The sequence below is a fragment of the Onychomys torridus genome, chromosome 18 (assembly GCF_903995425.1).
Source record: "Onychomys torridus chromosome 18, mOncTor1.1, whole genome shotgun sequence".
NCBI lineage: Eukaryota > Metazoa > Chordata > Mammalia > Rodentia > Cricetidae > Onychomys > Onychomys torridus.
This window is the reverse complement of record NC_050460.1, coordinates 60,435,493-60,459,786: the sequence shown is the minus strand read 5'-3', so window position 1 is coordinate 60,459,786 and position 24,294 is coordinate 60,435,493. Positions and strand designations below refer to the sequence as shown.

General features: G+C 52.0%; 1 protein-coding gene across 3 annotated transcripts; it reads right to left on the bottom strand.

Annotated features, from left to right (window-relative positions):
• Positions 1-884: 884 nt before the first annotated feature.
• On the bottom strand, positions 885-24,294 carry Cbs (cystathionine beta-synthase). 3 transcript variants are annotated; one of them, XM_036168255.1, is made up of 17 exons: positions 24,204-24,294; positions 20,702-20,909; positions 15,414-15,520; positions 13,746-13,880; positions 13,352-13,431; positions 13,046-13,180; positions 12,471-12,540; positions 10,342-10,433; positions 9,340-9,465; positions 8,824-8,908; positions 7,230-7,335; positions 5,764-5,838; positions 5,490-5,624; positions 4,142-4,250; positions 3,581-3,665; positions 2,822-2,863; positions 885-1,594 (listed from the first exon to the last, which is right to left on the bottom strand). In XM_036168255.1, exons 2-17 carry the CDS (start codon positions 20,899-20,901, stop codon positions 1,491-1,493), a joined length of 1,686 nt encoding a protein of 561 aa, XP_036024148.1. In that variant the 5' UTR covers positions 20,902-20,909; positions 24,204-24,294; the 3' UTR covers positions 885-1,490. The 3 variants fall into 3 exon arrangements, with proteins under 3 accessions (XP_036024148.1, XP_036024150.1, XP_036024151.1); XM_036168257.1 differs by having other exon boundaries at positions 15,423-15,520; XM_036168258.1 differs by lacking the exon at positions 2,822-2,863.

Genomic DNA, 24,294 nt, shown 5'->3' with positions numbered 1-24,294 from the left:
TGAACCAACAACCAGGGAGCCTGCACGAGACTGCCCTCTGCATGGATGTCACAGTTGTGTAGCTTGGTCCTCTTAGGGGACTCCTAATAGAGGAACAGGGGCTGGTTGTCTCTGACTCTTTTATTGGCTTTTGGGACCACACTCCTTATATTGGGTCACCTTGCCCAGCCTTAATACATGGGGAGGTGCTTAGTCTTACTGGAACTGGACATGCCATGTTTTATGATACTCATAGGAGACCTGCCCTTTCCTGGATGGAGAGGGAGGGGAGGGGAGAAGGAGAAAGGGCGGGGGAGAGAGGGACTGGGAGGGGAAGATGGGGGGCTGTGGCTGGGATGTACAATAAATAGATGAACAAAAAAAAAATGCAGCAGTGAGCACAACTCCTAGAAGCCAAGATGGGTTTCCATGCCTTACATGTGGCGAGGGAGAGGACCCCAGAAGAGGAGAAACACAGAAGCAAAACTACGTGAAACTCGGGTGGAGCGCATGGGATGTCTGTAGTTGCTGGGCAGCAAATGTAAATCACAAAGAGTAAAAGGTACCCAAGGTTGGGGAGGATGCTGAGAAAGGTGCTCGGGAACACACAGGCGAGGATGTGAAATAGTGCAGCCCACTGCAGCAAATGAACACAGGATTGCAGTGAGCCCAATCTGGGATCTATCCCGGGGTAGGGTGGGGTGGGGGGTGGTTTCAAGCAGACATGCGCACAGAATTTCACAACAGCCAAGAGGTGGAAAACAATACACACCCTTGTGCATGGTCGAACGGAACAAAACCAGGACCATCCACATGCCTGAAAAGGAACAAATCTCTGACAGGCTGAAACATGAAACCATGAGATGGTCATGCCAAAGGAAATAAGGTAGACACAGGGCCATAGGTGTATGTGTGTGATTCCATTTAATATGAAGTGTCCAGAGCAGGGAAACCCATTGAGACAGAAAGTGGGTAAGTGCTTATCAGGGAAGCAAGGGAAGGTGAGGAAGAGCTGCTTGATGGGGGTCGTTGGGGGTGGCGTGGGACATAAATGACGCAAGTGGTGCCACTGAGCAGGCACTCAATTCACAGCCATGGGTCTCAGGTCACAGTAACTGCGCCTTCATTAAAGCCCACATGCTCCCATGCTGGGGACAGCACTGTGCCTGATGATGAGCACAAAGTGGGTCCAGGGTTTGCCTGTCCCCATGCTGGAGTCTTCTCTAGGGAGGACACTTTCTGGGATCCTCAGTCTTGTTGCAATTGTACTCTGTGTCCATCTTCCCTGGCTGACACCCCTCAATTCTCCTGTGACACCAGAGGACACCCATGTAAGCTACTCAGGCTCAGGAGTCATTTAGGAAGCTGAGTGTTAGGAAGAAGGCTGGGCCTCTGCGGCTGGTCTAAATAGCCACCTGTTGGTGCCACCTGCTGGACTTGGGCATGGAAACTGGTAGGTGTCTCTGAAAGCCCCAGCAGGGAGGGTGGAAGCCAGTCCTGACTTCCCGGCTCTATTTCCGGTTCTGCTCACGGGCTGCCACGAAGTTTAGCAGGTCAATGGCAGTGACAACCCCAAACACCATCTGCCGCTCGCTGGACATGCCACTGCTGTGGTCTAAGGAAAGGAAACAGCTGCTGGATTAAAGGTGAAGGGATACAGAGCTGATCTGAGGCCAGGGCCTGTTGGAAGCAAGAGACACCTCCCCCTCCCCCCCACCCCCCACCCCCACTTCCACTGTTGTTCCAGCTGAGCCACATGGGCGGGACCAGAGAGCGGTTTCTCTCGCCAGCCCTAAGGTAGGAAGGATGCTGGGTGCTGTCTGGAACAAAGCCAGAGACCAGCCCAGGCTCCCCAGAATGGCCGAGCTGGCAGGTGCCTCCACTCAGCCCATGGCCACAGGCCATGTGCAGTGTCAGTGCCTGGGCAAGCCTCAGGCCCTCTTTCTGTCCAGAGTCCTGCCTGGCACCCAGGGCCTATGCAGCTCAGCCCACCTGAGTCTGTCTGTAGACAGGTTTCTCAGACTGGAGCTTCCTGTCAGTTTGGGCCTGGCCCTGCACCACATGGCCTACAGGCAGAGAGGGCCATGGCAACAGTTTTCTATCCGTTTGAAAGAGTGATCTAGGTGTAGGTGGAGCTTGCCCACACATGCAAGGGCTTGGGGGACTTCGCACAAGTTGGGGTGTCCTGGCCCAGGACTTTCCCTGGTTCACCGGTTTTAGGGTCTCTAGGCTGATGACTTGGCCTGCAGCCCTTGGCACATACACACCTCCACAGTGGTGGGCTGGGCCTTCATGCCAGACCCTCCCTCCCTCCCCCGCAGATACATGTACTATCAGGTCGGTTCTCAGGACAGCCACCACCACTGGCACAGTCCTTGGGAGGCTCAGAAGGCTACCCAGTGTCTGAAGACAGAGGCCCCTTGGGAGAGACCCATCAGGGACAGGCGTCTCACTGGCCTATCTAGAACCCCAGAAAAGGACAGGGAAACTCGAAAGAATTCTGTTGCTGCATTTTGAAACCACTGAAGCTAAGGGACCACTTGATTGGCTGTGGGACACCCATGGAGCAAGTGACAGCAGGCTCCAGTTAGGCTGGCTGATTCCCATGCAGGGTTTGGTAGGGAATGTTTTATGTTTGTGACAGCACTCTGTCCTGTCACTCCAGCTGTCCCTGTAGTGGGAATTCATGTTTTCTTGTTTTGTGTCTGAGATGTTCAAAGATTGGGAGTCCCCTCCGCCCAACCCAACCTCAGAGGTCCAGGTCCCTAGATACCCTTGGAAGGGTATGATTCTGAACATGAAGGCCACTTCCTAGGGGCCGGGATGGGTGGGGCGTACATACCTGTGGGCCCCCCCACCACTCCTGACCAGGCCTGGTCTCGTGCTGTAGAGCCAAGGACGGGAGAGGGATTAGACATGGGGCCACCCCCACATTTAGGCCAGCCTTGGGACCAGATAGATATCAGGTCCTCCCAGTTCTAATGGATTGAGGAATGAAAATCAGCACCCCTCACCCCACTGGGACGTGAGAGTGTCATCCCCACCCGCAGATGTTGACATTGGGATGACTCTCAGGGAGCAGGAAGGACAGACTGTTGGATATGCACAGAGACAAGTGTGGTTCACAAGCTATCCTTTTAACAGACCCAGAGCTTCCCTTCGGAGTACCCCTGGAGCCCATCGGAACCAGTCAGTATCTCCAGGTCGTGTGTCAAGGGCCCAGAATTCCAGCTGTCACAGGTTTCTCTGAGACAATCCCCAGCATCCTTATAGAATGCCTATTGTCTCAGCCTGTGGGCCTAGGACAATGCTGTGCTATTTAAACAAACGACATGAGGGTTCACTGGAACATGATTTGGCCCTGTGTGTCCCTTGGGTACCTGACTGGATTGACAGGCCCCTAGAGAGAGGTTCAAGATGTCAAAAGCTCTGGTGAGAAGATGAGGACCACAGACTCCCCACCCCCCACTAGGGAGCATGCCTGTCTACTGTACATAGCAGAAATGTGTACCATGAGAGCCTGGGCCAGGCGTGGCCAGTGTCCAGGGCTTAACGCCCTTGCCCCCAAACAAGAACCCAGCACCAAGTGGACCCTACTCACATTGGATCTGCTCATGGATCACCAGGGCAAAGTGGTCCATCTCCAGGATGTGGGAAAGCATGCCCAGTGTGTCAGTCAGGTGGATCTGCAAGAGAAGCTGTGTCCATGCTGGCCCTCAAGGACAGGCCCCCGCCCCAGACTTGATGAGGGCAAGAGGCACGACATTCGCCATAGCTGCTCAGATGAGGTTCAGGTAGAAAAAAGGTGTGGCATGGCCTTAGAGGATTCTGTGTCGTGGCAACCTGCCTGAATAGTGGCCTGCCATTTGATTCCAACCCACGGCCTCTGCTTAGAGGCCAAACTAGTGGATAGACCACAGGTTGTGGGACCTGTGAAGGACAGACGGACCAAGAGTACAGAGTTTTTACTGGAATGCATACAAGATTGATGTGACAGGGGTGACTTTCAACCAAAGTGACCTCGAACCCCTAAGCAAGCTGTATAGTTCCCAAGGGGTGGTACGGGTCGGGGACCCACTTCTGGCACAGCAAACACTAGGCCCTGCCTTGAAGGCCCAGCTTCCGCTCACATTCCCACTTCCCCTCCGGAAAACATGCCTACCGGTTTGAACTGCTTGTAGAGGACTTTGCAGACTTCATCTGATGGCTGAACCTTCCCAGCAAGCAGGGATGACAGCATGTTCCCTAGAGTCACCATCCCCAGGATGGCCCTGGGAAGAGCATGGAATTTGGGGTGTGGAGGGAGGCAAGAGTCAGAGAGGGTCTGGCCAACTCTTAAGGGCTCTAGCAGGTCTGAGTGTGGCAAACGCGGCTCTGGCAGGCCTTGCCAAACAATTCATTACATTCCTAAAGCTAGCCACCAAGGCCCATCCCTTTATTTGGCCACTGACTCATTCCTAAGACAAACCACCAGTCCATCTATCAAAGTATTGAAGCCCAGCAATCAAATGCCCCCTTTTGGCTCACCTAATTAACATGCCCAATCAAAATTAACCAACTCATTCTAACTCAGGGTTTTCCCCTTTCTCTTTAAAAACTGCCATTGGCCTATGGGCCACGTGTGTCTCCTCTCTATCCACAGGCAGTCCTCGGTCCTGTTCTCCCCACCTCCCCTCCCCTTCCCCCTCGTCCTCTGTCTCCTGTCTGTCCCTTATCCCTGCCCTCTGTCCCTTTGGGGCAAATAAATCTCCTTGTGCTGAGAACTTGGTCTTGGGGTGTCTTGTGCTGACTTCAAGGTCCTTTCAAACTTGACCCAGGAGCTGGAGAAATTGCTCAGTGACCAACAGCATTGGCTGCTCTTGCAGAAGGACCTGGGTTTGGTTCCCAGCTCCCACACGGCCGCTCACAAACATCTGTAACTCCAGATCTGATAGCTTCTGACTGCCGTAAGCACTAGGCACACAGGTGGTACACACACACACACACACACACACACACACACACACACACACACACAAATGCACATATATCAAAACTGTTGTAGGCATGCAAATAGAGTTGGAGCGGGTATAACAGAGCGACAAGTAAGCTTACAAGTCCTGTGGTGTTTATGTCCCCTCAGGGGTCCATGGTGACCAGCCATCAGACTTTTGAAGCTAGACATAGGATGCTGGTCAACTGGACCTCCCTACCATGTTCTCTGGGTGCCACCATCCAGGGTGTCTGTCACCTACTCCCTAGGGCAAGGGTGGGCCGGCATACTACCAATGAACTGGGGGGACAGAGCATTAAGACTCCAAGAGTTGGTATGGTCTAGCCTCAGCTGCTCAAGGACAAGGTAGTCAGCAGGCTGTCTGCAGCTCTAGACACTGTATGCAAACTGACCACACTCAGCCTGTTGCTGCCCACCCCATTTTGGTGATGTGGACACAGAGGCCTGGGCAGCAGGATCTAGGATCCTGGCACAGTCTAAAGTCAGAGCCCTGGACTTGGGTGAGGGAGAGACTGACCCTGACTTGTCGACCACGGGTGCCTGGTCGAAGCCTTTCTCCCGGAGGATGGTGATGGTGTGTTCACAGGTGACTGTGGGTAACACAGTCAGTGGTGCTGACAGGCTCAGCTCTTGAACACGCAGATGCCACCACCTGAAGGAGGAGGCAGAACAGGGCGAGAAAAGGCAGCATGAAGCAGGAGATAGGGCCGTGAGAGAACCCCCATGGTGGGAAACTGGAAGGCCACCTTTCCCGCCCATCAAGGGATGACAGAGCCAGGCGGTATCCTTACCAAGGCCTCTTCACTGAGAGCTCCTCCTTCATGAAACCCTTTTGCACCATCCACTTATCACTCAGGAACTTGGACCTGCAGGGTCAGGGTGTCACTGAGGCCTCTCTACCCAGTGGGAGGCACATACATGGTCAGGGTTGAGTTTCTGAGGGCCTTGCAACTACCTTGGGCCTTACTGTTTCAGCATATGATGAAAGAATGGCAGAGCTCCAGGGAAGCAGAGAACTGAGGGTTACTGGGCATCTAGGCTGAAAGTGTCTGTGATCATGACCTCTCTGACAGGTTCCTGAGCATCTTCCTCCTTGGACCCCCATGTCTGCCTCAACAGAGGGAGCCTTCCCCATTCTGAACAAAGCACTGAGCAGGCTGCAGTGCTGTTAGGCTCTGTCCCAAGGAGGCAGGCCGAGAGCAGCAACAGGACAGAGGTGGCCCCTACTCCAGCGCCAATATCAAGTACATACTCGTGTACTTGCATATAAAATGCTCCTGGCCTCTTGAGCACACGCATGCACTCACACAAAACAGAACCGTGCACACACACAAATGTACACACACAACAGGCCAACCATGTGCTGGGGAGATGGCTGGCCTCCTGGATTGCTTGTCAGCCTATCTGGAAGCCAGTGGGATGCCCATGCACCATGCCTGGCCATGCCAAGCTGCCAAGCTCAACACAAACAACACAGGCTGTGGAGGAAGGGCAAGAGATGGGGAACCACTCTTTTTTTTTCTTTTTTCTTGCCAGAGCTGAGGACCGAACCCAGGGCCTTGCGCTTGCTAGGCAAGTGCTCTACCACTGAGCTAAATCCCCAATCCCGGGGAACAACTCTTGTTACCCATGAGGCTGGCGGCGGAGTAGCTCCTAGCTCCTGCTATTTAGCCAGGAACCCAGGCAGTTGACAGGACTTTAAACTTGCCGGTCACAGGTGGCCAGGCAGAGAGCTGGGACTGTCCTGAGGCTACTGAGCAAGCACATAACCACACGTCCTAGAAGAACCCAGCGGGGGGGATACTCACCCTCCCAAATCCAGTTTAGGACATCCGGTGAAACAGCAGAGCTGATGGGCAGGAAGCAAATTAGGATTCCCCCCATGAAAACACCAGTATAGCTTGGCCCATGGCACCCAGAGCCCCAGTGGGATAATGAAGACAAACCCAAGAGACCAGGAGAGAGGGATATATAAGAGACATATATGTCCACCAGAGCTGTCGCCATGGACACACGCGCGCGCACGCGCGCGCGCGCGCGCACACACACACACACACACACACACACACACACACACACACAGGCTCAGGATAGAGCCATACAAAGTGAACACTGGCTCTGAAGACATGGGGGGGGGGGGTCCTGGGGCTAGCAGGCTGACAAGACCCAGCTGTCCGCTACCCTTCCCCAGCATCCCAGGGTCAGCGCCTAAGTGACAGCAGCCAGGAGGGTGACAGGGGCCAGGGGTGTGTCTTACATGTAGTTCCGCACGGAGTCAGGCAGGATAACCACACAGCGCTGTCCTTCCTGCAACTCCTGCGCGGCCTTCACGGCCACAGCCATGGCACTGCCTGAACTTCCACCTGCCAAGAGGACCGTTAGACTCGCCCACATGCGTGTGTGCATCCATACATAAACACGCATGCATGCATAACCCACACACGTATGCCAGCACTCTAGAAGGACCCGAGGGAACCATTCAGGTGTGCATCTCACACATGGCTCTGGAAGGGTTCATCCATGCTCTGAAAGAATCTTTGGAATCTCTGGACAGGGAACAGGTCATAAAGGACTCTATTCCTCTGCATCATCTTCCTCCTCATAGTCAATGGAGCTTGAATTTCATAATTAAATTATCACTGAGGAATTGGGGAGACCCTAGGACAAATGAAGTGAATCATGCTCAGCCAGAAGAAGGGGTCATGGTTCCCCAAGCTAAAGCCTGACCCCAAACCAAGAGCCAACCGAGGACAATATGTGTCTCACTGACTGCTCATAGCCACCATGCAAAGCAAGTAGGTCTCACATAATGAGAGTCCCAGGTTCACTGTGACACTGACCAAAGAGGGCCCTGGCCCTGGGACCTCCAGAGAGAGCCAAAGACACTGTTGCTGCCTCTCCAGTTTGGGCTCCTCCAGACTTAGCCTAAGAAGGTGCAGGTCAGTCAGAAAGGTTACCCTGGTGCCTCTCACAGAGGACCATGGCCATGCCACTCATCTCTCAATGCCCGCGTTTATATCACATACACTGAATGCGGGGTGTAAACTCACTGAGTGAGAGAGTCCAAGCCACAAGTCTCCTCCTAGTGGCCGTGCTGAAAGTTCTTTTCAATCAACATGGCTTGTTCCTGCTCCCCTAATAGCGCTTGGCTGTTGGGGACCTGGCCATGCTGGAGCTGATTGCCTCCCCCTACCCCATTCCAACAAAACTCAGAACAGATGGGGCCATGTTTATAGGGTGAGTTCGGGTACACTTGGTGTTCTCCAAATCTCAGGTCTAACTCAAGCTATTGGGGCCTCTGCTGCCCTGTGGTCAGGCAATGGTGCCCTGTCCACCCTGATCAGGATGACTGAGGAGCCCAGGGTGGGAGGAAGGCTGTGGAGGTTGCTTCTGAATGTGCCTCGGCTGCACAGAAAACTACGAGGCCAAGAAGTACTGTCCCAGCTCCCTCTGGACTCCCTCACCAACCCCTTCAGAGGACTGGCACCCAGCATGCCATAGCCTTGAGCTGCTGCAGTTGAGCCCCCATTCCAGGGACAGGGCTGTTTAAAATAAACGGGGGGTGGGGGTGACACCACAAGAGCTTGCCTCAAACACTAGAAGGGCAGACTGAAGCCTGGGCCCTGGGCCTCATGCTCTCATCGCCACAGGTGACTCCAAGAGGCTGCAAAGGATAAGCAAACAGCTAAGGAAGGAAGAGCCTGGACAGACGGACAAGACGGGAAGTTAATGCAGTCACACAGCCTCAGAATGTCCATGACTTTCATGCATTTGGAGTAGGTAACACATCCTGGGCTATCCCTCTACCCTGCCACCCTGCCGCCCTGCCGAGGGCTTGCCCAGCCACTCACCACACAGCAGTCCTTCCTGTGAGATGAGCATGCGGGCAAAGGCGAAGGACTCCTCATCATTGCTTTTGAACCACTTATCCACCACCTGTGGTGAGACCACGTCATGGGCCTCAGCTCAGGTGGAGGGACCTGGAGGGGGCGGGGCAGGGCAGCCTCACAGAAGACTTCATCCCCCTGGATCTGCAAACCTAGACTGACTTCTTTACCCTTCCCTGCTCCTTTACGCTTTGAGGAGTAACTCAGACAACCCACATCTTTACGGGTCTGGAGGCCTCTGCTAACAGTGGCCGTCCTTGTCCATCCTGTCCATCCATGTCTGTCCTTCCTTTTGCATCTCAGAGCCCGTGTCCAGCAACGTCAGGCATGAATTTGAACATGTCTCAGCCCCTGTAACCGCAGTCCCTATTCTGTCCCCTCAACACTTGGGTCAGCTAGAGTGGCAGAATGCAAAAAGCAAGTCAAGGATCCTGCAGCAGCCTGTGGCTCTGCCTGGGGGAACACTTCGGCCCGACCTACCGCCCTGTCCAGGACTGTTGGGATGAAGTCATAGCCGATCCCTTCCACCTCGTAGGCTGTTTGCTCCGTCTGGTTCAGCTCCTCAGGTTCCGCAAGGATGGACCCTTCAGGATCTACACCAATGATCTGCAGGGTGGGTGGCTTTAGGGCTCCAGGTCAGGGAGAAATCCAACCTATCCCTAGGCAGCCGCCGTTAGAAAGGATATTTCCCGCTAACATATGGCTATGTTACATATATGCTAGTCCCAGATTAGAAGAAGGGAAATCCTCCAGAATCTCAGGCTGGGGCTAATATCCAGCACAGGGTACTTAGAAAGATACTTCCAGTGTGGCTGGGTCCCAGTCATGAACGTTTGGCAACCCTTTGGGGACAAAGGATAGCTCTGGACACTGACATCTTCCTGGACTGTCTCTGGAGGATGGACAGTCTCGTGGGGAGAAAATACCCCTGTTTCTTTGTGCCCCTCATCAAGCCTGGTCCTAACTCAGTGGTTCTCAACCTTCCAGATGCTGAAACCCTTTACTACAGTTCCTCATGTTGTGGTGACCCCAACCATAAAATTATTTTTGTTACTACTTCATAACTGTAATTTTGCTACTGTTATGAATCGTAATGTAAATATCAGATATGCAGGACATATGATATGCAACCCCCAAGACCGGGGAGGTCATAACCTACAGGTTGAGAACTACTGCCCTAATTCAAGACAATCTGAGACTGTCTCTGGTGGCCTCTGGGCTAATCCAAAAGGCTTCACCTCGCTCAGAATAGGAGCCCTCAGGACCCTGTGCTCCCCAAGTTCCTCCTAGGCAATTTGATACAACTATTCGGAAACAGCAGTGAGATGAGACAGGAATATGGGAGGCATAAGGGCCTCCCAGCCTGATGTCAACAGCACTGAACCTCTAAACCCAGCTCAGGCCACAGGCAAGAGAGCAAGTCCAGGCCCACCCTCTCAGCCACCCAGTCTGCAGCAGCCCCACCCATGGGGCCACACTCACTTTACACCCAGGGCACTTCTCCTTCAGCTTCCTGGCAATGCCTGTGATGGTGCCACCTGTGCCTGCTGAAGCCACCAGCATGTCCAGCTTCCCTGGGGGAGGAAGGACATCCTCAGGCCATGGCTCAGCCAGCCCTCCACTCTTTTTTTTTTTTTTTTTTTGGTTTTTCAAGACAGGGTTTCTCTGTGTAGCTTTGCACCTTTCCTGGAACTCACTTTGGAGACCAGGCTGGCCTCAAACTCACAAAGATCCGCCTGCCTCTGCCTCCCGAGTGCTGGGATTAAAGGCATTCGCCACCAACGCCCGGCAGCCCTCCACTCTGAATGACCATTGGTGGAAATACACTCAAGCCAAACCAGGTCCATGGGATAAACATCGCCTGTCACTGTCTCCATCTGTGGACAGCATGCCCAAGGCAGAGGCTGCTGTCTGTACTGTGACTTTGGCCTTTAAACCATCAATGTAGCTGAATCTATAAGGATGGGTCACAGCTGGGCAGCTGACAGTCTGGTAGAAGCAAGCTGTCAATGGTGTACCTTCCTAGGCTGTCTGATTCTTATGTGATTATAGATAAGCAAACTGGGTTTTTAGGATACAGGGGAAATGCCTGAAGGCTGAGAACTGGCCCAGGCTCTCTCATACCACTGAGGGTCAGCTCAGCATCAGGCATGTCTGAGCTGGGCAAACTCAGGAATGAAGCAATGTGCATCAACTCTGCCAAATGAGAATTCTCACTCATAAAACTGGGTTAGCAAACACCTGGGCTTTTATTGGCCAGTTCCTGGGCACCGAACAAGTCTGCACCCAGGCCAATGCCAATACCAGGTTCTAAGAGGGAAGCCAAGGATGGGGCCTTCCAGCGCCTTCTCCCATGAGGCCCTTAAGGGGGTGTCCCACCAGCCCCAGGAGCTAGATACTCAGCGTGTATACATGGTTCCAAGGAGCCTCATGCTGTACTAGAATAAGCTAGCTACAGCTATCACCATATAGCTCCGGAGGTGAGAAAGACTGAATGTCAAATTCAATGCCCCTAGATGGGCATGTGGCTCACACCTTTAATCCCAGCACTCAGGGAAGGCAGGTGGATCTCTGTGAGTTCGAGGCCAGCCCGGTCTACAAAGCCAGTTCCAGGACAGCCAGGGCTTCAGTGTTTCCAAAAACAAAAAGAAGAAGCGGAGGAGGAAGAGGAGGAAGAGGAGGAGGAGGAGGAGGAGGAGGAAGAGGAGGAAGGGGAGGAGGAGGGGGAGGAGGAGGAGGAGGAGGAGGAGGAGGAGGAGGGGGAAAGAAAAACGCTCCAGTTAGATCTTGACCCCTAGCTGTGAGGCCAGTACCAGCATGCACTCAACAGCCCCTACAGTCTGGAGGACGTGGGGGTGAACACAGTCTGAACCACATGTCTGGACACAGGGAGAGGCACAGGCAGAGGCCAAGAGGCCTCAGAGGAAGAATAATGTCTCCAGAAACTACCATGGAGAGGGTAAGTGACTTGTACACTCCTAGGCAACCACATTTGGCTGAGTATGTAGTTTTGTCAACTCAGCACAACCTAGAATCTTGAGGGAAGAGAATCTGAGTGAGGGACTGTCTAGGTCAAGTTGGCCCATGGGTGTGTCTTTGAGGGACTGCCCCCCCCCCTCCCCGGTTTTTGGAGACAGGGTTTCTCTGTGTAGCTTTGGAGCCTGTCCTGGAACTAGCTTTGTAGACCAGGCTGGCCTCAAACTCTCAAAAATCCTCCTGGCTCTGCCTCCCGAGTGCTGGAATTAAAGACTTGTGCTACCATCACCCGGCTTGAGGGACTGTCTTGATTATTTTAACTCATGTGCAAAGACCCAGCCAGTGTAGGTTTCTTGTGCAGGAGGAAACCCTGGACTGTCTAAGAGCAAGGGAAGCGAGCCGAGCACTAGGCATACATGCATGCTCTTCAGTCGGCCCGGGAGTGTGGGTGTCACGTGACCAGCTGCTTCACGTTCCCGCCTCCTTCACTTCCCAGTAAGAACAGAACCTGGAACCGGGAGCTGAAACAAACCTTTCTCCCCTAAGTGGCTTTTTGTCCCCGTGTTTTATCACAGGAACAGAAAGGAAACTAGAATAAGAAATGAAAGGTGGGTGGAGGGGTGGAAAGCACACACCGTCACACTGCTGCAGGATCTCCTCGGCGGTGTCGTCGTAGTGCGCCAAGGGGTTGCTGGCATTGCGGTACTGTGCGGAAGAAGAGAGGCGCCGTGAGCTGGCCGAAGCACGGACACTGGGCAGTCAGCTAGGTGCTGGCCAGCAGGTCCTACAGCGGCCTAGAGAACCTCATCTCGGGAAGCTCCCATACAAGATATGAAAACGGAGTACCACAGTGTGAAATAACCCAGAAGTGAAATGAACGGGGGACTAGGCTTTGGGATGCAGGCTCTTGGACATTCTGCATCTTCAGAGCCGAGAGGGTCCTCTGGAAGGGATAACCCAATCTCACAGCACGGCTGGGTTGTGTCCAGTGGGATAGCCTTCCAATATTGGCACGGGAATAGCAGAAAACAAGGCTCTGCCACTGAGCAGGGCCCTGGAGCACCTCCCCAGAGGGAGTACTGTCACCCGGCTCATGCTGGGCGGAGACCAATCTCCCAGTCTCCCAACAGGGCCCCACAAAAATCCCTGACCACAAATTTGCCTCCTGGAGGAGCAGGGGTGTGTGTAGCGGGGAGACATGACATCTGACCTGGTCCAGAATGTGAGAATTGGGGATTTCATTCTTCAGTCGCCACGCCACTCCCACGTGAGACTCGGGGGAATCGAACCGGGCATTGGTGGGTGTCCTCACGATCTCGGCTCCTAGAGCCCGCAGCACATCCACCTGTGCAGGGAAAACCATGCCTTAATCACTGGAGCTGGTCCCTAGAAGGGAGAACACTCTGGAAGGCAAAGCTGATGCAGCAAAAGCCCATCAAGCCATACCCTCCCGCTGGCCACGCCCCCGCTGGCCACGCCCTCCACTAGCCCCACCCCCAGGCTGCCCTGAGCGTACCTTCTCCATACTCATCTTCTCTGGCATCACGATAATGCAGCGATAGCCCCTCACAGCAGCTGCCAGAGCCAGCCCGATCCCTGAGGGCCACATGCAGAGGGTGAGAGGGGTCAGTGCCCAAAGCCCTGTGCCTTCCTGTCTGTGCCCCTGCCTGGGACACCTGGGACAAGCCCCAGAAGCATGGAAGGACAAAGGGCCTTTGTTCTGGGGAGGAACCCTGCACTCTGGTGGCGATCTTAGGAGATTTATTCTGGCAGCCACCTGGGAAGATGTGCTTCTGGGAGCGAGGCTTCACAGATCAAGCTGGACAAACTTTCCCTCTTGCCCTCCCTGGAAGTCTGCACAGGCCAGGGGCTTTCAGCCTCTGCTCAGCACCAACTGGCCCCACCCTCACCTGTGTTCCCAGAAGTCGGCTCAATGATTGTGTCCCCAGGCTTCAAGGTCCCAGCTCGCTCAGCATCCTCAATCATCCGGAGGCTAATACGGTCCTTCACGCTCCCACCCGCATTGAAGAACTCACACTTGGCCACTGAAAGCCAAACATGAATCAGAGGCGGGAGAGGATTCTTGGGCCCCCACAGATTCCCGCCAACCTCAACGACCCAACACACCTCCAGGATGAGTGCTGGCCTGGGTGTTTGCCGTTCTGGGTATCTCTATACCCATTGCTCACCTCTGTACCTGGACACCCCTGGTCAGAGCTGGCCTGTCTCCCACCTGCCCTGTAGACCCACTAAGTGAGTGAGTGGTAAAGGTAGTCAAGAGCTCGTGGGCGGAAGGTTAGAAAACATGTCCCAGCAGAACCAGTACATGGAGTGAGTGGCTGGATCTGAGCCCACACAACCCTACCAAGGTAGCCAGTTCAAGCAGCCCCAGATAGACCACCTTAGTCCTGATGGCCCTGCCAAAGTTGCCCCTAACTCCTCCACTCTTGACTGCCTCTATCATCCTTGGTCAGTGAGTCCAGCCTTTATGCTCAGCCCCACCCCCGCTGACATCACCTTCCATGCTGGACCCTTCCTTGCTCCTTAGCCTTACCCCCACGCCCACCTCATAGGTGTTCCAGGGCTAGAGAAATGCCCTATTCCAGAACCACCTTCTTGGCTGGTTCTTGGTTCTGAAACCTACCACAAATAGTCTGCCCCCCTAAAGTTAGAGGAGATTCTGTGGGCACAGAGGGGCTTTGTTTGATGTCTGCTCACCTGGCCCCACAACAGCCTCAGATCTGCAACACTACCCCCGCTCCCCAGGCCAAGCCAACTTAGCTCTTATTCCGGATAACAGCCTGGGCTATGATTGCCCACATCTCTGCTTGGGAACAGCTCCCTGTAAGCAACCCCTTCACCAATGACCTTCATTTACCTTGGACCTAATTCCTACTCTTTGTCCCATAATGGGTTGGGTGACCTGCCAGACTCCTTGAAACTGGGAAGACACAGTCAAAGGCTTCCTCTTAGTCATGGCTGTCACTCAGCATAAGCTCTGCCCCCACACAGGACCCTCCACCCCACACAATCTCCTCATTGATGCTCTCTACCTAATATGGTGGCTCACACCCTTAATCCTTGTACTCTGGAGGCAGAGACTGGGCAGTCTCTGTAGTTCAAGGTCAGCCTGGTCTACATAGTGAATTCCAGGCCAGCAAGAACTATATAGTGGGGCTGGAGAAATGGTTCAGTGGTTAAGAGCACTGGCTGCTCTTCCAGAGGTCCTGAGTTCAATTCCCAGCAACCACATGGTGGCTCACAACATCTATAATGAGATCTGATGCCTTCTTCTGGCCTGCAGACATACATGCAGGCAGATCACTGTATACATAATGAATAAATAAATGTCAAAAAAAAAAAAAAGATATGCTCTCTCAGTGCCTCTACCCAAGTGGTCAGGCTGGCTCTTTCACCCCAAGCTAACTGGCCATCAGTTAGAGAGAAGTTATCTCAGTCACCGGCACACATCCTGCATCCCAGAAGACCCCAGTGCCGACACCCCCAGCGCCTCAGCTCCGGGTCATCCCGAGGCCCTGGTCCAGGATGGAGGCAGCCCCAGCAGGGCACACACTCACACAGCTCACACTTGAGTCCTGCATTCTTTGAGATCTTGTTGATTCTGACCATGGGGGTGTTCCCAATTTTCCACAGAATATCTGGCAAAATTTTTGGAGATTCTGTCCTAAAACAGAGAGAGGAGGCCGTTCAGGAAACAAAACAGAATAAATAGCAGTTGGAACCTGGGCATCATGGGCATTTAGGAAATGAAGAATCCAAGAAGTGCCTCAGGGAAGGACCTAGATGGTGGAATGCCTAGCAGAGCCACAGTGGCATAGATCACACACACACACACACACACACACACACACACACACTCACACCTGGAACACCAAAGTGCAGTACACCTTAAGCCCAGTTGGAGGGACTGGATCGCCACATAACTTCCCTTCCCTAGGTCTGAACATGCCCTTGGGTCTCACAGATGGGTTACAGATGGGAAGATAAGTAGGGACGCATGGTCTCTATCATTTTGGCAATGTTCATTTTTATCCCCAATGAAAAAATTAAAATACCTGAACATGGGGTCACATGTGTGTAACCCCAGTACACAAGAGGCTGAGGCAGGAGGTTGTGAGTTCTAGGGTTACCTGAGCAACAAAGTGAGTTCAAGGCCATCCTGGGCTACAGAGTGAATACACAGACCAGAGAGAGAGAGAGAGAGAGAGAGAGAGAGAGAGAGAGAGAGAGAGAGAGAGAGAGAGAGATATTGAGAGAGAGAAAGGTAAAAACAAAATTGTTGGGGTTGGGGATTTAGCTCAGTGGTAGAGTGCTTGCCTAGCAAGCGCAAGGCCCTGGGTTTGATCCTCAGCTCCACACACACAAAAAATAATTGTCATACATTAACACCCAGTCCTGGTAACTACACCATAGATGGTGTGACAGCTTGCCTCTCCCCCCACATATGGACACCACGTGGTTGGCATGGTCTATGAGTTAAGATGAAGTAACATTCCCTAAAGATGTCCTCTCAGATTTGAGGTCCCCTCTCTGAGCATACCCACTGCCTCAATATTATGTATCTCAATAAATTCTGTTCATTTGTCTTTGCCTTTCTGGTAAAATCTTTTACCATTGGCATTACCAGCTTTCCCGGCACCAGCATGTGTGGTGTTTTAGTGGCTGGCACACAGAAAATTACCAAACTCTTCTAGGGGACAAAACAAATGACCATACTCTGTCCTTACTCTGTCTTTAATTTTTTGTTTTGGTGAGACAGAGTTTCTCTGTGTAACTATGGCTGTCTTGGATCTCACTCTGTAGACCAGGCTGGCCTCAAACTCAGATATCTGCCTGCCTCTGTCTCCCGAGCGGTGAGATTAAAGGCAAGAGCCACCACCTACTGGTTTCTGGCTTTTCTTTAATTGCTGCTTCTGGCTCTCTTTTCTGGAAATAGAGCCCACAATTCTCTCTCTCTCTCTCTCTCTCTCTCTCACACACACACACACACACACACACACACACACACACACACACACACCTGAGCCCCTGGCTCTACACAGAGCATTCAGTTGGCTCCAAACCCAATGGCTACCCTTTGGCTAAGGTTTCTCTTTTGGAGAACTTCATCTGGAAGTCTGTGTAGCCCAGCTTTGCTTCCTGACCCTGCCCACCGTATCAGAGAGGCCAGTCTCCAGCCAGTGAATATCCTACAAACAGGAGAGTCACTAGAGGGGTCCCCTCTGTCTCCAAGGTCACATGATCGATGCAACTGACTGAGGAACAATCATGTAAGAGCTCTCCTCTGAAGACCCTGAGAATGTCCCCTAAAGAGCCTCAACTGATCTTTTTTTTTTTTTTTTTAATGATTTATTTATTATGTATACAGTATTCTGTCTGCATGTATCCCTGTAGGCCAGAAGAGGGCACCAGATCTCATTACAGATGGCTGTGAGCCACCATGTGGTTGCTGGGAATCAAACTCAGGACCTCTGGAAGAACAGCCAGTTTTTTTTTTTTTTGTTTTTTGTTTTGTTTTTTTTTTTTAGGTGAGGACTGAACCCAGGGCCTTGCGCTTGCTAGGCAAATGCTCTACCACTGAGCTAAATCCCCAACCCACAGCCAGTGTTCTTAACCTTTGAGCCATCTCTCCAGCTGGCCTCAACTGATCTTAACAGTATTTTTTTTAAAGGTTGATTTTTTGGCTACCCGCATGGTTTTATTTATATTTTAAAACATTTATTTATTTTTATTTTCTGTGCACTTGTATTTTGCCTGCATGTATGTCTGTGTGAGGGTGTCAGATCTTGGAGTTGCAGACAATTGTGAGCTGCCATGTGGGTGTTGGGAATTGAACCTGGGTCCCTTGGAAGAGCAGGAGGTGCTCTTAACCACTGAGTCATCTCTCCAGCCTCTACATAGTTTATACTCCTACTGAGTGAGTAGGAACATAAAACCAAAAATAAATCAGTAAGACTATAAAATAAAGGCTGGAGAGATGGCTCAGAGGTTAAGAGCACTGGCTGCTCTTCCAGAGGTCCTGAGTTCAATTCCCAGCAACCACATGGTGGCTCACAACCATCTGTAATGAGATCTGGTGCCCTCTTCTGGCTTGCAGGCAAACTTGCAGACAAACCACTGTATACATAATAAATAAAATAAATATAATAATTTTTTTAGAAATTAAAAAAAAGAAGAGATGTTACAAAAAAAGATTACAAAACAAAAGTCTACTAGTCACTGAATAGAAGTCTCACTCCAACTCAGTTCATTTGGAGATCTGGCACCCTAAAGACTTTGAAAGGCAGTCACTAGTGACCAGCTCTCAGCCCATGTAAGAGGGACATGATTCCTGCAATGTCAAACTCCAGAGAATGAGTGAGTTCACCTCTCCAGGACAACATACTCTGCTCTCCAGAAAGCTCTCAAAGGGAGAGGCAAAGAGTCTTTAGGAGCATTAAAACCAACTGAGACGTACGCTCTCTATTCAAAAGGGTCTCAAATGATAACTTTGGGTAAATCTATCTGTGGACCCACGATCCAGGGCTCTAGGCTTTGGAATTTAAAAATGGGAAGTGTCTGACTGTACTGGCATTTATCCTTTCTGTGTTGTGCTAGGCAAATCCTTCCTTGACTGCCATAAAAAAAAAAAAAAACAAAAAAAAAACAAAACAAAAAAAAAAAAAAACCTTTCAATGTGTTCTATTCTGTCAAACTTAACTTGTCTAGCTCCGGGGAGATAAAAATCCAGCTCTGGCCAGGTGGTGGCGGCGGTGCACGCCTGTAATCCCAGCACTCAGGAGGCAGAGGCAGGCAGATCTCTGTGAGTTCGAGGCCAGCCTGGTCTACAGAGCTAGTTGAGGACATGCTCCAAAGCTACAGTGAAACCCTGTCTCGAAAAGAAAAAAAAAAAAAAATTCTAGCTCTGGGCCAACGAGACAGTTTAGTGGTTGAAGTGTCTACTGTGCAAGCCTGGACTTGGACCCCTAGAAACCCTCTAAAATCTGGACATAGTAGTGTGTTGCTAAAATCCCTGTACTCAAGCCAGAAAAGACAGCCAGAAACAGCAGTTAAAGAAAAGGCAGAAATCAGTAGGTGATGGCCCTTGTCTTTTAGGATCTCTGAGTTCGAGGCCAGCCTGGTCTCCAGAGTGAGTTCCAGGCTAGGGCTGCTCATGATTGCTCCCAGTGATAGGTCCAAGCTCATGACTGCAGGGCTGCTCTTCAGCATTTCAATGACAGTGTAATGTGACCAAAGCAGTTTCCAGAAAGGTCCCTATTCGACTCTCTATCTACAGGCTCAGGGGTGGCAGCAACTCCACACACTCCCTGCCTATACCCACTTACACTCATTTACCCTGCGCCCCACACCCAGACTTCAAGGCTGCCAGGCTGCTGGGCCCTGGCTTCCTGCCTCCCTGCCCCAGGCTGCTCACACTGGAGCCAAACTGACTAAATAGAAGCCTCAGACACCTTTGGCCTCTAGTCAGGGGTGGAGTAAGGAATCTGGAGTTCCAGGGTGGGAGGAGAGGCTGCCTGGTTGCCAACAGGCAGCCACAGGCTGGACTCCAACCAGGTCTTCCACAGAGAAAGACTCTGCCGAAGAGCTGGACATGCTCTCTTCTTAGGTTGTCTTTGGTTGGGCTCAGAAAAGTGGGGATAGGCTGGGACAAGGCCAAGAGCTCCTCCCCGCCAGCCCCAGGGAGGCCAGGCAGGGGGTAGCATCAGGCTGGGAACTCAGGTGTGCTCACACCGATGTTTGCACAGGTGATGGCTCAGATCTATCACCCATCCCAAGTGCCTGTGCTTTGCCAGCACAGGAGGGCAGCCCCACAGGACCTCAGAAACCTCAATTCACCATCAGGGCTGCCCGCCCCCCTGTCCCTCACTCTGAAGCCCCCACACCAGGAACCTCTGGTACTGGCTGGCTAGTCTCACCCTATTCAGGATGTCCCATCTCTCTCTCTGCCAATATACGGTGCCATACCAGACTCCCTGAGTCAATGCCTCCCTGTAGGGAGCTCAGTCTAGTGCCTGAGGCTTCCCTTGGGAACCCCCTCCCTAGTCCTCCAATGACTGCCAGCAAAGGACGAACCTGCCCTTAGGGCTGATGTGTGCCACACACGTCTTTGAACAAGCAGTTCCCAGGCCCTCAGAAACCCTGGGGAGTCAGCTCTCCTGCAGCCACAGCCTACTGTATTGTCCTAGCAAGGACTCATCTGACCAGCTCCCACTTGTCTCCCGAGCTCCCAGCACTGGAGCCCATTCCACGGGCACAGCTTCTAGTTTGCATTTTCCCCCCCTTTGGCCCCTTGAAAATGCTGCCCTCCCACACCTGCCCAGTGCTTGCTCAGACTTTTGAACCAATAACCATAAACGTCGGTGGCCACACACAGGGAACAGGACTCTTTAAGATTTAAAACACAAATCCTTTCACCCACTTGAAGGCGTTAGACTAAGGGAATGGATCCTAAGGGTTTTATAACAGGGCAGGAGCCTACATGGCTCCATCCTAGGCACTTAGAACAGGGCGTGACACAGGGCATGTTCCTAAGTGGGCTACCAATTGACTGTGTATGGAATGGTTTCTATTGGAGTTATTTCAAATAAAGTCATGGCAGATAGCTCTCAGTGCCATTGACAGTTCCATAAAAGGAACCCACCAGAGCTAAACATTCAGTACACAAAGAAACTTTGGCCACTCTGAGCCTGGCCTACGCTGTTTCTATCTCCCCTCCCCTGGCCCCCCACATGGATCACAGAGCAGGAGATTCCACTTTGAGCTTGGTAGCTGTATGGCCCCACACCCCTGCCCCACCCCTCAAGGAAATAGGCCCACCATCTTGAGATCAAAGGCAGAGACTTACAGTGCTGTGTGGTAATGTGGCGAGTCTGTCACGGGCCTGCCCAGCTGCCAGGTACATTTGCTTGGGGTATCAGGTCGGATCCATAGGCGCTCACTGTCCCCTGAAGGGCTCTTCTCTGGGTGCCCTTTCCCTGCGTGCACGTCCAGGTGCTGGGGGCACATGGCTGAACCATCTTCACACTGGGATGTCCCTGAAGGCATGCTGGGATCTGTAGTGGGAGCAGAGATCTGTTGGTTAAGAAGTTGGCTCACACATCCCCTGTGGGAGTGATGCATGGATGGGAGAAAAGGCACAGGCCCCAGCTGCTGTGGAAAATATTTAGGTTCCTGCCCAGAAAGTTAAACATAAACTACCATATGACCCAGCAATCTGACCCCGAGGCAGAGATCCAAAAAAAAAAAAAAAAAAAAAAGATGAAAATAGATAATAGATATTTAATGTGCTCATTCTCATGGTAGCCTTGAGAGTCAAAAGGTGATCATCACCCAAGGTCATGGATGAATAGATACTCAAAAATGCGTTCCATCCATGCAATGGGATACCATTCAGCCCCCAAAAAGGAATAGACGGGGCTGCAGAGATGGTTCAGCAGTTATAAGTGCTTGCTTTGAGGTCATGAGGAGAAGACTTCAGATCTCAGCACACACATAGGGTGTCCCATGCACACACAGACAGAGACACAAATAAGTACATCTGTTTTTTAAAAAAGAAGGAATGGATGAAATGGATGAAATCTGAGGACATAATGTTAAAGGAAAGAAGCCAATCATAAAAAACTTCATTTCTAGAAATGCTCAGAACAACCAAATGTCCTATGATTTGACATATGTGAGGGACCCAGAACAGGCAAATCCATAGGAACCTATCATAGAGGACATAAAAGGCAGGTGTGTGAGGAAAGATAGTAACTGTTTAATGCACGGCGGCTTTTGAGATGATGAAAAAACATGAGATCGGTCCTATTTTCATCCTGTAACTGTGATAAAACATACCGAGGGGAGCAAGGGTTTATTTCAGTTCCAGTTCCCAGATTACAGTCCATCAGTTCAGGGCAGTCAGGGCAGAACTTCTGCAGCTGGTCACATTATATCCACAGTCAAGAGCCAGGAGAAACAAATGCAACCGTGTTGATTGCTCTCATCTAGCCTTCTCGGGTCTTACACAGTTCAGGACTCCTTGCCTAGAGAACAGTGCAGTCCACTGGACTGGCTCTTCCTATGTCAGGTAATAATCAAGACAATTCCCTACAGATATGCCCCCAAGCCAAACTGTTCTAGGCAGTCCCTCTGTTGAGACCCCTTATCAGGTGACTGTAAACTGTGTCAAGGTGACATTTAACAGTAGCCAGAACGTTGTACAGACGGTGACAGCAGTTGCACAATACTGTGGATAAAGTGGTAAGACTCCGCCTCCATATCGACCATTTCTGCACCTCAGACTAAACTGCAGATAAAAATTATTCAGAGGTCAGATGTGCAGCTTGGTGGGAGAGGATGAAGTGGCTGGCAAGTGCCAGGTCCTGGGTTTTAGTCCCTTGTTTTAAAAAACGAAACAAAACAGCAAAAAGAAAAAAGAAAAAAAAAGTGTGTGTACTTAACATGTACACATTTTCGTATTATTATTCCATGAAGAATGCAGCATCACAATTGCTTTAAAAAATGTTTTTAAAGCTGGTTATGATGGTGCACGCCTTTAATCCCAGCACTCTAGAGGCAGAGGCAGGTGGATCTCTGAGTTCAAGGCCAATATGGACTACATAGTAAGTTCCAGAACATCCAGGGCTATCTATGTAGAGACTCTGTCTCAAAAACAAAAACAAAAACTTCAACTCAAAACAACAACAACAAAAAAAACAAACACAAATAATTTTTTAGATTTACTAATATGTATGGATGTTTTGCCTGAATGTATGTATGTGCACCATGTGTGTGCCTGGTGCTCTTGGAGGCCAGAAGAGAGCCCAAGTGAGATCCCCTGGAACTGGAGTTACAAATGATTGTGAGTCACCAGGGTCCTCTACAAACATCTGTTTGCCTAACGTGGACATCATCCTGGTGTTTTAAGTAATCTAAACCTGACTTGAGGTTCCTCAGAGGGTGTGTAGGGTAATATGGAAGGACAGCCATATGGGACTACTCTCCATGGACCTGGAGAAAAGACCACCGTTCTGTTATATAATTTAACCCACCCCTTACAACAAAGCCAGACACCCCCCACCCCACCCCCACCCCACAGGAGGTGGAAGCAGGAGAGCAGAGGTTCAAGGCCAGCCTAGGGTCTTTGAAATTCTGTCTCAAAAGAGGGTGTGGGGGGAGCGGGAATAAACTTCCTTTTGTAAAACACAGGAGAAAGAAGCTGATAATGGGTACCCACAAGTGTGTTGTGGGCACCAAGACTGGACAGAAAGCCAGAGATTCCACTCCAGCAGACATAGGTGATGTCTAACACTCTAAATCAGATGCAACCATGCCTGTGGGGAGTTCAGTCTTAACCTGGACTGGACAGGCTGTAAAGGAGGAAAAGAACGAGGGGGCGGGGCCAAGCACTCCCAGGTGAAGTCAGGAGCCCCACCCGGCCCTGTCGCACCTCACTAGTGCCTTTGGTGGGCAACTAATCAAAACCTGCGGCCACCTCAGCCCTCCAGGGAGCTTCGCTGAGGGCACAGCAACGTTTCCCGGCGTGAACCCAGGTAGTGGCCTAGGCAGGTGCTTCTTTCCTTTAGCCCTAGACCCCTCTCCAGAGCGCCCTCCTGCTTGCCGGGCTGCAGAACTCTCCAAAAAGCCAAGCAGGCACAGGTCGCCCGGCGCCTTCCCTCAAGGTATCTTCGGAGAAAGAAAGTCACCAGGAAGGGAGACCCGAACCAGAGCTCGTCTTGGAGAGCACATCCCCAGGGCATCCTGCGGGCCATCAAGTTCCCACACGCACATACCGTCTGGCCACTAGATGTTCCGAACGGGTGGTTGGGGACAGTGTATGGCAGTGACGTGGGAAACCCTCTGCAAGAAGCAAGTTGCACAGCCGGATCTGCTCCCCCACTTCACATTCCTGGTCTCGGACGGCCCCCCGCCAGGCTCCTCAGGAGGCACAGAACCTGCACCCTACGGGCCACTACTTCAATATTTACCCCACCCGGTACCAGGGCCCAAAAGAACAATTTGCGAAACACCGGTCTCCATCCAAAACGGGAAATCAATTGGCCGGTACCGGAGCAGCGCGTCACCCTAGAATCTGGCTCCGGGCTCCGAGGCTCCGGTCCAGGGCCACGTGGGTGCTCAGCATAGGGCTGCGGGGAGGTCGATGCTTGCGGGAAGGGGGCTTCAGCGGAGCGGCTGGGGGCCGTAAAGCCCCCCAGCGGGGGGGGGGGTGTCCTGGTGTACCCAGCTCGCAAGCTGGCACTGCTCTGAGCTTCCAGGTGCAGCTGATGCCAAGTCCTGGTGCAGAGGTTAGGAGCGTCCGCGGGGCACTGAACCCTGGCGCGGGACTCCTCTAGTCCAGAGCTTACCTGAACTCAGATGCGGGAAAGCAGCTCCGACTAGGTTGGGCTGGAGAGCGCGCACAGACTAGACCACGGCTCAGTTGGGGACTGGGCGGGT